Here is a 14,113-nt window from a genome sequence, read left to right on the forward strand (position 1 = left end):
TAGTAGTTTGTATCTGCTAATCTCTGTTTGATAGTTTTTAAATCTAACTAGTACACTCATGAAATGTAACTTGAAAAAATGTATGCTTTATTTAAGCTTGTGCTGCGATTGTGGTGTCCCAATTAGTCCAAATCCTGCTAACATTTGTGTGGCTTGTCTGCGAAGCAAAGTAGACATCAGCCAAGGCATTCCGAAACAAGTCTCTATATCTTTCTGCAAACAATGCCAAAGGTATAGTGTGATACTTTTTTATCCTACTTAAAGTTGAAATTCATATATAGGAGAGCCACTAGAATATAGTGAGATTAAGATACATATACTAAAGTGCATGTTACTGAGATTTAAGTTTTATTTATGGTGTCAAAGCTAGAGATTATAGAATTTGCAATTTTGTAATGTAGTTTTCTAGTTTTCCCTGCTAATGTGGTAAAAGTTAGTATAAAGGGATTGAATCTGTTTTTTTTCTGTTAAGGGATTAAAAGGTTTGATATGTATAATTAATACATAAAAGTTCATGTTTTCAGGAGTGAGAGCAGATTTTAAAGACATAACTGTTCCAATTACCATGAAGTTTTTGTTTTTCCCTTCAATCACTCGAAGCCATATATAATAAAAAGCACCTTATATTTAAAAGTAATTTGGCAATGTGTTTTAAAAATCATATGTTAATGTTCCTGTGTAACTAAAATGACTATGGCTAATGGAGAAAAAGCTCAGTATATCATGTCTAGGATGATCAAAAATTTGAAGGCAAACTTAAGTTAATGTTTTTTATATTCTTTAGCTGTTGCATAAATAGCTTATGTCTAGTCTGCTATTGAGTAATACAAAACTGCCCATTGGGGCTACCCATAACGTTGTATGTCTGTGACTTCCCAAGTGGATTAGGACTCTAGTGGTGCGTAACTTTTTTGGGAGGGAGGGGTTCATGAATCCCTTTAAGAATTTAAAAAGTGCATTTCCCCAGAAAAATACATAAAATATGTACATAAATATAAAAACAGGAAACTTGTATTCTGTTTCAGGGAGATTATAGTTTGTAATCTTGGTTGATATGAGGCTTAATCTGTAATATTCTCTATTCTTTATAGCGATGTGGAGTGAGAAAAACACTAAATTCCTCATGAACTGGGTCTCTGAAACTTGGCCACTTAACCTCTCTAATGCCTTAATTTCCTCATCAGAATGAGGGGGCTTTATTAGATGACATATGAAACATTTTCTAAATCTAAAAACTTGGCTTATAACAAAGGGACCTTTGTAAGTAAGGTATTTCAGTGAACCTTTAAAAGTGAAAATCAGAATATTTACTTAACGAGTATGAACAAAGCATTCACATAATACATTTAGAAGTATTATGTATTTAACAAACATTTGTTGAGCATTTACTATATGCTAAGCAGTGCCCTAACTCCTTGCCTGGTTGGGCTACAAGACTTCAAGTACATACATAAAAGATTTTAATTTAGTCAGGTTTTATGTAAGATTTTAAATTTTAAAATTTAAAATTTGAAAATTAAAATTAAGATTCGTGTGTTAGTCATTCAGTCATGTCTGACTGTCTGTGAACCCATGGCCAGTAGCCCACCATGTTCCTCTGTCCATGGGATTTCCTAGGCAAGAATACTGGAGTGGGTTGCCATTCCCTTCTCCAGGGATCTTCTCTACCTAGGGATCAAACCTGGGTCTCCTGCATTGCAGGCAGACTCATTAGTGTCTGAGCCATCAGGGAAGCCTGAAAAGGGATTTGAAGTACGTGAGTAGTCTTGAGCTCTTATTTATATATAGTATTAGGTACTAATTTACATTTTTTTGGGTATGTGAGAAATAAGCAGTTCTTAAGCATTTTATTTGTACACTATAAACCATTTTAATGCTATTTTGAGATGAGTTTTTATCCATGTTTCAGAACATAGCTTCAGGAAATTCTTCGCATTTTGTCATCATAGTAATTCTTATTGGTGCTTGAAGTAATAAGACCTTTTAATAAGTTATTACAGATTGACTTTCTCAAATACTCAGAATTTCACCTTTTTAACTAAACTACCGGTCTAATTGAAAGTTTCTGAACCTATTAAAGTATGTTTGGGTTAAGTGCCTCAGATCAACCTTAAGTAGTAGTATATCTGGTTAATAATCATTGTTGTGTCTTCATATTTAAATGAATTTTTTTTTTTTTATTTGCTGAGAGATACTGAGTTTCAATATGGTACCTTTTCTCCTAGGTATTTCCAGCCACCAGGAACTTGGGTACAGTGTGCATTAGAATCCAGGGATCTTCTTGCTTTGTGTTTGAAAAAAATCAAAGCCCCTCTGAGTAAGGTAGGTCAAATAGCTAAAAATCAGTTTTTGTAGGTGTATGTGGGTGTGGGTGTGATTTAATGTCTCATTTTCAGATAATCTTTGTGTGAGTAGATTTTAGAAAATAACTGTTAAATACTACTGTAGGTAAGCACACTACTACACATGTTGTTTTCATCTTTCAGTTTAGTCGCTCAGTCGTGTCCGACTCTTTGCGACCCCATGAATCTCAGCATGCCAGGCCTCCCTGTCCATCACCAATTCCCAGAGTCCACCCAAACTCATGTCCATCGAGTCGGTGATGCCATCTAGCCATCTCATTCTCTGTCACCCCTTTCTCCTCCTGCCCTCAATCCCTCCCAGCATCAGGGTCTTTTCCAGTGAGTCAGTTCTTCTTATGAGGTGGCCAAAGTATTGGAGTTTCAGCTTCAACATCAGTCCTTCCAATGAACACCCAGGACTCATCTCCTTTAGGATGGACTGGTTGGATCTCCTTGCAGTCCAAGGGGTTCTCAAGAGTCTTTTCCAACACCACAGTTCAAAAGCATCAATTCTTCGGCGCTCAGCTTTCTTCACAGTCCAACTCTTACATCCATACATGACCACCGGAAAAACCATAGCCTTGACTAGACGAACCTTTGTTGGCAAAGTAATGTCTCTTTTTTCAATATGCTATCTAGGTTGGTCATAACTTTTCTTCAAGGAGTAAGCGTCTTTTAATTTCATGGCTGCAGTCACCATCTGTAGTGATTTTGGAGCCTAAAAAAATAAAGTCTGACACTGTTTCCCCATCTATTTCCCATGAAGTGATGGGACCAGATGCCATGATCTTTGTTTTCTGAATGTTGAGCTTTAAGCCAGCTTTTTCACTCTCCACTTTCACTTTCATCAAGAGGCTTTTTAGTTCCTCTTCACTTTCTGCCATAAGGGTAGTGTCATCTGCATATCTGAAGTTATTGATATTTCTCCCGGCAGTCTTGATTCTAGCTTGTGCTGCTTCTAGCCCAGTGTTTCTCATGATGTACTCTGCATATAAGTTAAATAAGCAGGGTGACAATATGCAGCCTTGACGTACTTCTTTTCCTATTTGGAACCAGTCTGTATATATTCTTTAATGGAAATGAAAGTCCTTTTGCTTTAAAAGATTTAGTATAGAATCAAACTTTTTAGTTGATTGAGAACCTCTTTTGTGCAGTTATCTTTTATGAAAATATATACGACCATCACTAAACATAATTTTGGAGACTATAATAATATTAGGGCTATGGTTTTCAGTTTTTAAAAAAATTTTCATTACTCTGGAAGGAAGATACCTGTACTTATTATTTAAAGTCAGTACATAAACATCTCCAAAAACCAAACAGGGTTAGTTAGTCTAGTTAGCCTCTCTACATAACGCTTTCAGTTTTCTTTATGCTAAATTTTATGAATTATTTCCACCAGCTATGTTTTTAATTGAAATGGACTCTTTTGGTTTGAAGGCCTTCAGATTCTCTTATCCTCTGAAAAAATTTCGTGTAGTAGTTCTTTGAAGTTTCTCTCTTTATTTCCCTTGTTTCTTTCTCCCTGGAGTTCTCATTAGTCAAATGTTGGCCTACCAGCTTAAAACTTTGTGAAGTGCCATTTTGCCCTTGTATTGTCTTTAATCCTTTTTTCCCTTGTGTTCCTGGCAGTTTCTTTTATCTTCTAATTTTTGTATGAATTTTTTTCAGTACTAATAGTTTAAGTTTAGAATTTTTAATGTTCTTGATTCAGTCTGTTGAATATTTCTGAAAGTTTAATTGTTGTTTTTATACTTTCCTTCTGTTCCCTGATTTGTCTCAAGTTTTTCTTTTTTTTTTTTTCCCCCTGGAGTCAGTTTTTTGTGTAACTTGGTCTTTTGCTTTGATTCCTCAGGCTTTTGTCAAATGTTCTTTAATAATTCATTAGCATTTCACAGATGTTTATTAAGTGTCACCCTTGGGCCAGTCTGCTTGTGGTGTCAGAAATATGGCAGTGAATGAGAGAGGAAAAATCTCTGTCTTAAAGACCTTTTATTTTGGTTGAAGGGGAAGGTATGGAGTGGGCAGTAAACTAAATAAATAAGTATATTAAAAGGTATAAATTCTGTGGAGGAAAAATTGAGGAAGGGGATCAGAACTGCTCACGAAGAGTTGCAATTCAAAATAGAGTGGTTAGAGGAGACCTCATCGATAAGGTGATCCTGCTGCTGCTAAGTCGCTTCAGTCGTGTTCAACTCTGTGCGACCCTGTAGACGGGCAGCCCACCAGGCTCCCCCATCCCTGGGATTCTCCAGGCAAGAACACTGGAGTGGGTCGCCATTTCCTTCTCCAATGCGTGAAAGTGAAGTTGCTCATTTGTGTCTGACTCAGCCTACAAGGCTCCTCCGCCCATGGGATTTTCCAGGCAAGAGTACTGGAGTGTGTTGCCATTGTCTTCTCTGAAGGTGATATTAGAATAAACATTAAAAGCAGTAAGGGAGGAGGCCACAGCTTAGAGAAGAGCATTATGGGTAGCAAAATAAGTGTAGAGGCCAGGGACAGGAGCATACCTGTATGGTTAGAGTGGAACTGGGAAGAGAAAGTACTTGGGGGTGAACTAGGGAAGACTAGGTGAACTAGTAAAGTTCAACTAGGGTGAACTAGGAAAGTCCAAGTAGGTCAGGCCTTTTGGGCCCTTTTGAGGACTGGTTTTTACTCTGAGTGGGGCTCCCTTGGTGGCTTAGATGGTAAAGAATCTGCCTGCAATGCAGGTGACCCGGGTTCGATCGCTGGGTCGGGAAGATTCCCTGGAGAAGGGAATGTCAACCCATTTCGATATTCTTGCCTGGAGAATTCCATGTGTTTAGAATAGATATGAGGGGGATGGGGACCTTTAGGAAGCGATTGTAGTAATAATGAGAAATGATATTTGAATCAGTAGTAGAGGTAGTGAGAAGTGGATTGATTGTGGCTCTGTTGTTGAAGGTAGTCAGTAGGCTTTATTGATGAAGCTGGATGTATGCTTATGAGTTGAAAGAGTCAAGGGTGACTTCTATGGCTCTTGAGCAACCAGGAAAAAGTTGCTGTTAGTGAAGTAAGAAAGACTTCAAAAGGAGGAGGTCAGGTGGGAGAAATCAAAACTCATCTCAGGTGGTACTTAGCTGTTCATTAGACATGGAAGCAGAAACAGTGGGGAGCTGGATGAATAAGCAAGGGCATGGTCTAGACTGAAGATAATGAATTTGGGGATGTATATGGTATTTAAAGCTATGAAATTGGATGAGATTTCCTAGGGAGTTTAGAGAAGGAGAAATTTGAGAACTGAGTCCTGGGATCCTTTGATGGTAAAAGTTTGAGAAGATGAAAAAAAAATCAGTCATTACTTCTCATTAGCTTCTCAGTTCAGTCACTCAGTCATGTCCGACTCTGACCCCATGAACTGCAGCATGCCAGGCCTCCCTGTCCATCACCAACTCCTGGAGTCCACCCAAACCCATGTCCTTTGAGTTGGTGATGCCATCCAGCCATCTCATTCTCTGTTGTCCCCTTCTCCTCCTACCCCCAATCCCTCCCAGCATCAGAGTCTTTTCCAATGAGTCAGCTCTTCGCATCAGGTGGCCAAAGTATTGGAGTTTCAGCTTCAACATCAGTCATTCCAGTGAACACCCAGGTCTCATCTCCTTTAGGATAGACTGGTTGGATCTCCTTGCAGTCCAAGGGACTCTCCAAGAGTCTTCTCTAACACCACAGTTCAAAAGCATCAGTTCTTCGGCACTCAGCTTTCTTTATAGTCCAACTCTCACATCCATACATGACCACTGGAAAAACCATAGCCACCGCTTCTGTGCCGTCACAGCCTCATTAGCTGTAGGGAGAGCTATATATATATAATCAGAAGATCTAGAAGGTGAAAGGAATGTTCTGGAAAGAGATTGAGGATTTAGAATGTTCTTTTGTTAGTGAATGTTGAATTCCAGAAGCCACAATAAAAAGGTTTTCAGGATTTGGGGAGGAGTGTTGGATGGGACAGAAAAAGGCATATGTGTTACACATGGAGATTGGAGTGTGGGAGATGAGCAGCTGGCTCAGGTAATGGTAAAAAAAGTTAAAGGGTTCAGTAAGTTGTATTAGTCCTGGTTGAGGACAGATAGTGTGGTGAGACTGAGCTGGGGAATGGTGAAGCAGATCTGTTTCTCTCTCCACTCCTACAGATGGAGATTGGAGGCTGAGGAAAGGGCAGTCTTATACAGGCCCATGAAGCTTCCTTGAACTGCCGCAGATGGAGACTGAGGGAATAAACAGCTCTCTGTCACCCTTTGTACCTGGTGACTTGTCGACTGACTACTAAGCTTTAGTTTAGGGGAGCCAGCCATGTGAGGAGGGTTTTACTCTGGACTGCTGTATTTATACTAGCTTATCTACTTCTCACCAGACAGGTCTTGATAAAATTATTATCTGCCTGCTGATGTCTCCCAAACCTGTTATCTATCACTCAGATTTCTCCATAGAGCACCAGAGCAAATGTGTATATTTCACTATCTCCTGAACAGCTTCACTTAGATATCTCAGATAAATCCTCTTGAACCTAAGTGTCTGAAACCAAATACAGCACATTCCTCTGCTATATTTCTCTCAGTCCTCAAATAATCTCTTTTTTATTTGTGACAGAAAAATAGTGTTACCTTGGTGTCCAAGCTGGATCCTTGACTATCATTCTAAAATCTTCCCATATCTATTTGCTATTAAATCCTATAGATTTTATCTCCCAAATATCTCTTGGCTTGGATCCTTCTGCTGCTATTATTTTCAGCCCCTCAGTTCAGGTTACCTAAACTCCTGCTCAAATTAATGAAACAATTTCTATTTTTTGTTCTCGAACCTCCTTTATTAAAACACTCATTTTAGCCATATGAACTGCATTGAGTTTGTCACATAGGGCGAACTGTTTTTGGCTTTTGCTGACTGCTGATTTTGCAGTGAGTTACCATTGTGGATTCAGTAATCAGTGCGTGAGACTCCTTCTGAAGAATGAATGTCCATATATATTTTTTAAGCCACAAATTTACTATAGAGAGAATAATAAAAGTAGAAACCTTTGTTCATGAGATTTCTAGTAGATGATCAAGTCATCAGCTCTTTGTTTTCTCCTAAAAAGTGTACTTTGAATTAGAAAAACTACTGTTTCTAGGGGAAAGGAGTTTTTTTCCTTTTTAATTTTTGCTTGAATTATTTGCTTTAATATAGTCACTAGATTTTCACTTGCTCTTTTTGTTGCCATACCTCTGATGGTTTTTTTTTTTTTTAATTGGTGATGTTGGGTAGATTAGTCACAGGATTGCTTAAGCGTCTATGAAGTCTTTTTATTTTGAGTTTTTCTTTCATCTTTTTTCTCTTCAGAAGGGAACTTATGTTTCTTTTTGTTTGTGTTTTATTGAAGGTACGGCTTGTAGATGCAAGCTTTGTTTGGACTGAGCCTCATTCTAAGAGACTTAAAGTTAAACTGACTATTCAGAAAGAGGTAAGCTATACATAATTTTTTCGGCATGGTTAAAGTGTAGGTAGTGAAAATACGGGGCTATTGGTAAATTATGACTTGAGAGCTTAAAGAGAAGCAAATAACATTCTTAATTTTAATTCTTTGTTTTGTTTTGGATCATCTGCAGAAATGATCAGGTCACTAGTAGGACCAGCCTTTGTTCGTGATTAGTGGGCTAAGTTAATTTTCTCAAAGTCATTTTTATTTTAAATAAGATTGAAGTAAAAACATGAGCTAAGGCAGTGCTTCTCAAACTTGGCTGATGATTATGACTCACAGTGACTGAATCAAACTGGATTCACCTGGATATAAGACCCAGGAATCTATAAAACTTCCCAGGTGATTTCTGATGATTGGTTAAGTTTGGGAACAATTAAGGAATGACTTCTTTGAGAGTTTTCTTTGTCTCCTAAGGATGAATTTTATACACACACGCATATATAGGTATAGTGAGAGTGAAGTTGCTTGGTCATGTCCGACTCTTTGCAACCCCATGGACTGTAGCCTATCAGGCTCCTCTGTCCATGGGATTTTCCAGGCAAGAGTGCTGGAGTGGATTGCCATTTCCTTCTCCAAGGGATGTTCCCGACCCAGGGATTGAACCCGGGTCTCCCGCATTGCAGGCAGATGCTTTACCGTCTGAGCCACCGGGGAAGCTGAAAAATGTGTTTGCAGGTATGATTACTTGCAAAGTGAAGTGAAATGAAGTCGCTCAGTCATCTCCGACTCTTTGCGACCCCATAGACTATAGCCTACTACACTCCTCTGTCCATGGGATTTTCCCGGCAAGAGTACTGGAGTGTGTTGCCATTTCCTTCTCCAGAGGATCTTCCTGACCCAGGGATCGAACCCAGGTCTCCCGCACTGTAGGCAGACGCTCTACCATCTGAGCCACCAGGGAGGTACATATATATGTATATATAGCTTTAAACAATTTTTTTATATATATATATGTGTATATAGCTAAAAAAAATCTTCAAAGAATATCTTACAACCACTTCAACCCAAAGATATATTTGAAATGTTAATCTAATAAATCCTATGAATTAAACCTATATATGTTTCTGGAAATAGTATAACTTAACGACTTTAAATGTAACTTATTTATTACTAATGTCCTCAAAGCATTCATAGAAAAAGATTTTAAGTTAAATATTAAAGGATCTTCTTTTGAGAAAGGAAAGAATGAAGAAGTGGATTGTTTTCTTTGTCAGGTGATGAATGGTGCCATCCTTCAGCAAGTGTTTGTGGTGGATTATGTTGTTCAACCCCAGATGTGTGGAGATTGCCATAGAGTGGAAGCTAAGGATTTCTGGAAGGCTGTGGTTCAAGTCAGGCAAAAGGTAATGAGAGAAAGATGATATGTGAGTCCTCCATCTGTATTTTGCCTTTGTCCATTATAAATAGTGGGTAAAGCCTTCTCCTTTCCCTTCTTTCCAAGTTTAGTTCAGGCACCAAGGATATTCCAGGTCTTTGGGACATTCACCTTTAGAAAAAGATCACTGCCACATTTTAGATAATCTTTAGATTGTTTTAAAAATTATTGTGCTATCCTACATATAAAGGAAATCTGGAAAAAAAAAAGGGATACATGTATGCATATAGCGGATTCACTTTGCTGTACAGTGGAAATTAACACAACATTGTGAAATAACTGCGCCAATAAAAATTAAAAAAAATTAGTGTGCTATCTGTAGGTGCCTTTTTTTTTTTTTTTGCATTTCATCTGTTAATCTAATAACTCATTTATGTTTAGACTTTGCACAAAAAAACTTTCTACTATCTGGAACAGTTGATTTTGAAGTATGGGATGCACCAGAATACACTTCGTATCAAAGAAATTCATGGTGAGTTAAAATTTAAAGCATTTGAAATGATTTCAGGTTTTACCTATCTTAAGGAGTCTTTTATCATTACTGATAATATCTAGAATAGGACTGTCCAAAAGAACTTTCTGTTAAGAAGAAAAAAAATCTGAATTCTTTTTCTGCATTATCCAACTAATATGATAGCCACTAGTCATAAGTAGCTGTTGAATATTTGAAATATGATTAATTTTTTAGATAAAAAATTTTAATTTTTTTTCTATTTTAGTTTATATTTACACTAAATGGCTACCAAATGAGTAAGCCAGTAACTGCAATAACAGAATGTAAAGTGGTAGAAATTTATCAAAAACTTGTTTTATGCAGAATTCAGTTTCTTCTTGAAAAGAAATTATTTTTGACATGTGTTGTAATATTTTTGTTTTTCATATGCCTAGTGGCATTTGTGATGCATACATTGAATCAGAAGGGTAAACTCAATAATAATAAACAGTGATATACAAATGATATAATTAGATTTCTTGAAGGTGGAATTTTAAAATACTTGCATAGTTTCATAATGGCTCCTCAGAGTGTGTTCTGTCTTAGCACTTATTATTTATTAGTGTAGCATACTTACACAGACTAGTTGATGGATGAATATTTCTTTAATAATAGAAAATGTAAGTATTTAGCAAATACTTCAGTCTCTTGCTAAAAGTGAATGTTTTTAGTTGTAGGACATGTACATAGTTTTCCTAGTTGTTACAGTACGGGTTTAGAGATAGCTTTTCTTGAAGGAATGACCAGATTCTTGTGCTACTTATTTTAAAAGTGTAAGTTCCTCTTTTACTTACTGATGTGTTATTCATTTATCTCATATGTCTTGAAGAAAGTACTTAAAAGTATGGTTTGGGGTCTCTTAAATGGGGTGAAAAATACCAGTTTTGTCACCTGGAGAAACTCTTTTAAACTTTGTATCTGATTTGAGTGCATTACCAGACATAAGGTTAATAGTCAAAATCTGTGGAATGTAGCAATAGCAGGTAAAGTACTTTGCTACCTGTTTAACATGGTGTCTGCTATTTGTGGCTAGCCATCAGGCAAAAATGCACTTTTGTTCTGAGTAACTTGGAAATTGGGATCCTAATATTCTAGCAAAGGAAACAGAAAACTCGGATTATTGTTCATCACCATGGCAGAAATATCCTCACTTAATTTTTTGTAGCGAAAGACGTGGATACATTCTGAGACATATTTTTGCAGTCACTTTCAAAACCAAAAATGCTGGAAGTGTAACAATCCTTTTTTTCATCCAGAATTAAATCTGTTTTTTTTCCTACTGGTTCTTGGTTTGATGTAAATTAATGTTTTGTTAATTTGCTTGTAACTGTGTTTTTAAAATCATCATAATTATAAAAATTCATAAAATTTTAAATTAAAAATTCTAAAAATTATAAAGAAAACAAGCTTTTATGAATAAAGGACCTCTGTTCCATTTATCCACTTGTTATTCCCAGATATAGCCCCTTAAAACAGGATATTACAGTGTTTATTCTGTATATCAATTGTGATAACATTGGTTTCTCCTCATATTTGAGATGGTTCTGTAACATTCTATGACTTGCCATCTTACTATATTTAGAAACCCTTCCACATCATTGCATATAATCCTGTTTCATTATTTTTAACTCTGTGGTTGTATATTTGTTAATCATTGTGTTTTTAATTATTTAGTTGTTTCCTATTAATTGGCTTACAAGATGTTCCAGTTTTTTGCTACTAGAAGCAGTACTGTAGCAAACATCTTTATGTTTGTGCATAGCTAGTAATTTTTCTTTGGGACTGAGTTCAAGAATTGAAATTACTGGACAAGAGTTTGCAAATGTTAAATTTTTACGTGTGCAACTAGATTGTTTTCCAAAATAGTCCCATCGCTTGTGAGAATTTCTGTTTTACCAAACACTTGCCAGTACTGCATAAGATTGTATTGGGCTTTCTAATTGCTGTTCTAATGAAGAAAATAATGGCATCTTGTTTTTATTTTCATTTCCTTGATTACCGAGGGTTAACATTTTCATATGTATTGGCTGTTTATCTAATATGAATTATTCTTTATATATCTAATTTTTCCCTGTCTGTTATAGAGGATATCAATCTCATGATGTGTGTATTTATATACAGAGAGAAGCATGCAGAGCATGCCCTTGAGTGTGAGCTGAGAGAGCAGATACTTACTGTTTCATGTCTTCTCTTATCTAAGCTGTTCATATTTTAGTCATATGAAGACATGTGAAAGTCACTCAGTCGTGTCTGACTCTTTTTAACCCCATGGATTTTACAGTCCGTGGAATTCTCTAGGCCAGAATACTGGAGTGGGTAGCCATTCCCTTCTCCAGGGGATCTTCCCAACCCAAGGATCGAACCCAAGTCTCCCTCATTGCAGGTAGATTCTTTACCAGCTGAGAGCCACAAGAGAAGCCCAAGAATACTGGAGTGGGTAGCCTGTCCCTTCTCCAGTGGATCTTCCCAATCCAGGAATCCAACCGAGGTCTCCTGCATTGCAGGCGGATTCTTACGGAAGCCGATTTTAGTCATATAGCTACTAAGGAATCCCATTTTAGTCATATAGCTATGGCTTATGACTTTCTGTCTTACATAGGATAGAATCTTTCTATCTTTCTTTAATCTTTCTATCTTTATACTCTCAAGATTATTTTTAAAAAGTAGATTTTTGCTTTACTTTTTGGATCTTTAATCTTACCTGGTATGACTTTTTCCCAAAAAGTTAACTTGCATTGTCTCAATACTTACCTACCAAGTAGTCTCTTCTTTACTCACTGATTTAAAATATCTCCTTACTTATATATACTAAATTCCTTAATACACATCCCGCAGTTCTAGTTTATTTTGTCTCATTGCTTTTATTACAGTATGTAAATTATACTTCATAATATGTACCCTCTTGTTAATTCTTTGGTAAAACTTGGTTGATAGTAAGAGCATTAATTGTGGAGCCAGATTTTGTGAATTTGAATCTCTTTCCCACCATGTTTTTGCTGTGTGACCCTAGGTGACCTGGTGCATAATCATGTTTTTTCATTTCTTTTCTGTATTTCTTTGGCATAGTTTTCCTCATCAAGATTTTGAATGATTCTCACTTTTTTTTTTTTTCCCAGAGTATTCTATACTTTTAGTTATTGGGGATGGCGGTTTTTACTACATTTTCTGTCATTATTGCTATTATTTTCGGGAAGCTCTTGATTTTATAGGTTGATCTTTCTGAAATTTCTTAATATAGCACTAATGGTTTACGTTATATTCTTGTGTTATTACATAATACTCCTGGTTTACTAGGTAAATTATTATTTGTATACAATGATAGTTTTATTTCTTCCTTTATGGTATTATTCCCTCTTTCTCTCCCCTTTCTTTTTTCCCTCGTGTCTAGGAGTGGAGAACAGCATTGAGTGGTAATGTAACAGGCATTATTGTCTGTCTGTGTTTCATCCCTAAATAGAATATTTATTGAGATTTGTATTTGGTTCATATGCATACATAATTATATTTAAACTGTTCTCTCTAATATTGCTATTTGTTATGTTAGTGATATAGAAGCAGTCAGTTTTTTCTCTTTCTGCATGGTGTTAATCAACATCTTTAAGTTTAATAAGTACCAGCCCATTAAGCCATTCAGTTTGGTATGAGGAGAGGGAGGAAGCAAAACCTTTTCAAATCCTTATGTTAGGATGTTAATTTTTTTCAGGTATTATACTGCTTCTTGAATCAATTTTAATAGCATTTTACAAGGAAATACATGTCATTTGGGTTTTCACATACTTGGCATAGAATTGAACATTGGGTGTGTGTATGTGTGTGTGTGTGTGTATCATGGTCTTAAATCTCATCCATAACTCATCATTATATCTTCTTCATTGTTGCCAATGTTTGTCTTTTCTCATCTTCTTTCACTTCCTCTCTCTCCCCACTCCTATCAGATTTGCCAGAGTTTTGTCTATTATAGTAGTTTTTTCTAAAGAGTTAGCTTTAGTTTTATCAAAAACACAAAGTCTTACTTTTTTCTTAATTTTTGTTTTTATTACTAACTCCTTCCACTTAAAATTTTTTTATTGAAATAGAATTGTAAAATTCACATAAAACATTAGTTTCATGTATGCAACATACTGATTGGATATATGTGTATATTGTTGACTGATCACCCTATGTCTGCTTAACATGCATTGCCATACATAGCTATACAATTTTTTTCCCTTCTACTTTCTTTAGTATTTTTTATTTAAATTAATTGAAAGCTTAGCTTATTTTAAGTTTCTAATATATAGATTTAAAGTTAATAAATTTTCTTCTGAGTATCATATTGGCTCTGTAGCTGGTACTTAAAGCTATATTTTTCCATTTTTTTCTCAGCAAGCATTAAGCTATTTTATTTTCTTGAGTGCCTACCTAGGTGTAGAATTGCTGAGTCATAT

The 14,113-nt window shown here is 36.1% G+C and overlaps 1 protein-coding gene across 6 annotated transcripts in view; it reads left to right on the forward strand.

Annotated features, from left to right (window-relative positions):
* Positions 1-14,113, forward strand: part of NMD3 (NMD3 ribosome export adaptor) — a 38,011-nt gene that overhangs the window by 3,304 nt on the left and 20,594 nt on the right. For all 6 annotated transcript variants that reach the window (XR_015161112.1, XR_015161113.1, XM_086393235.1 and 3 more), the window contains exons 3-7: positions 97-231; positions 2,226-2,322; positions 7,720-7,800; positions 9,033-9,161; positions 9,575-9,665. Coding sequence is in view for 4 of the 6 variants with exons in the window: in XM_086393235.1 (XP_086249361.1) it covers positions 97-231; positions 2,226-2,322; positions 7,720-7,800; positions 9,033-9,161; positions 9,575-9,665 (533 nt within the window). In the remaining 2 variants the exon portion in view is untranslated. The remainder of the gene's footprint in view (positions 1-96; positions 232-2,225; positions 2,323-7,719; positions 7,801-9,032; positions 9,162-9,574; positions 9,666-14,113) is intronic.

The sequence above is a fragment of the Bos grunniens genome, chromosome 1 (genome assembly GCF_055505025.1).
Source record: "Bos grunniens cultivar Pamir isolate PY7600 chromosome 1, Bosgru_T2T1.0, whole genome shotgun sequence".
Classification (NCBI taxonomy): domain Eukaryota; kingdom Metazoa; phylum Chordata; class Mammalia; order Artiodactyla; family Bovidae; genus Bos; species Bos grunniens.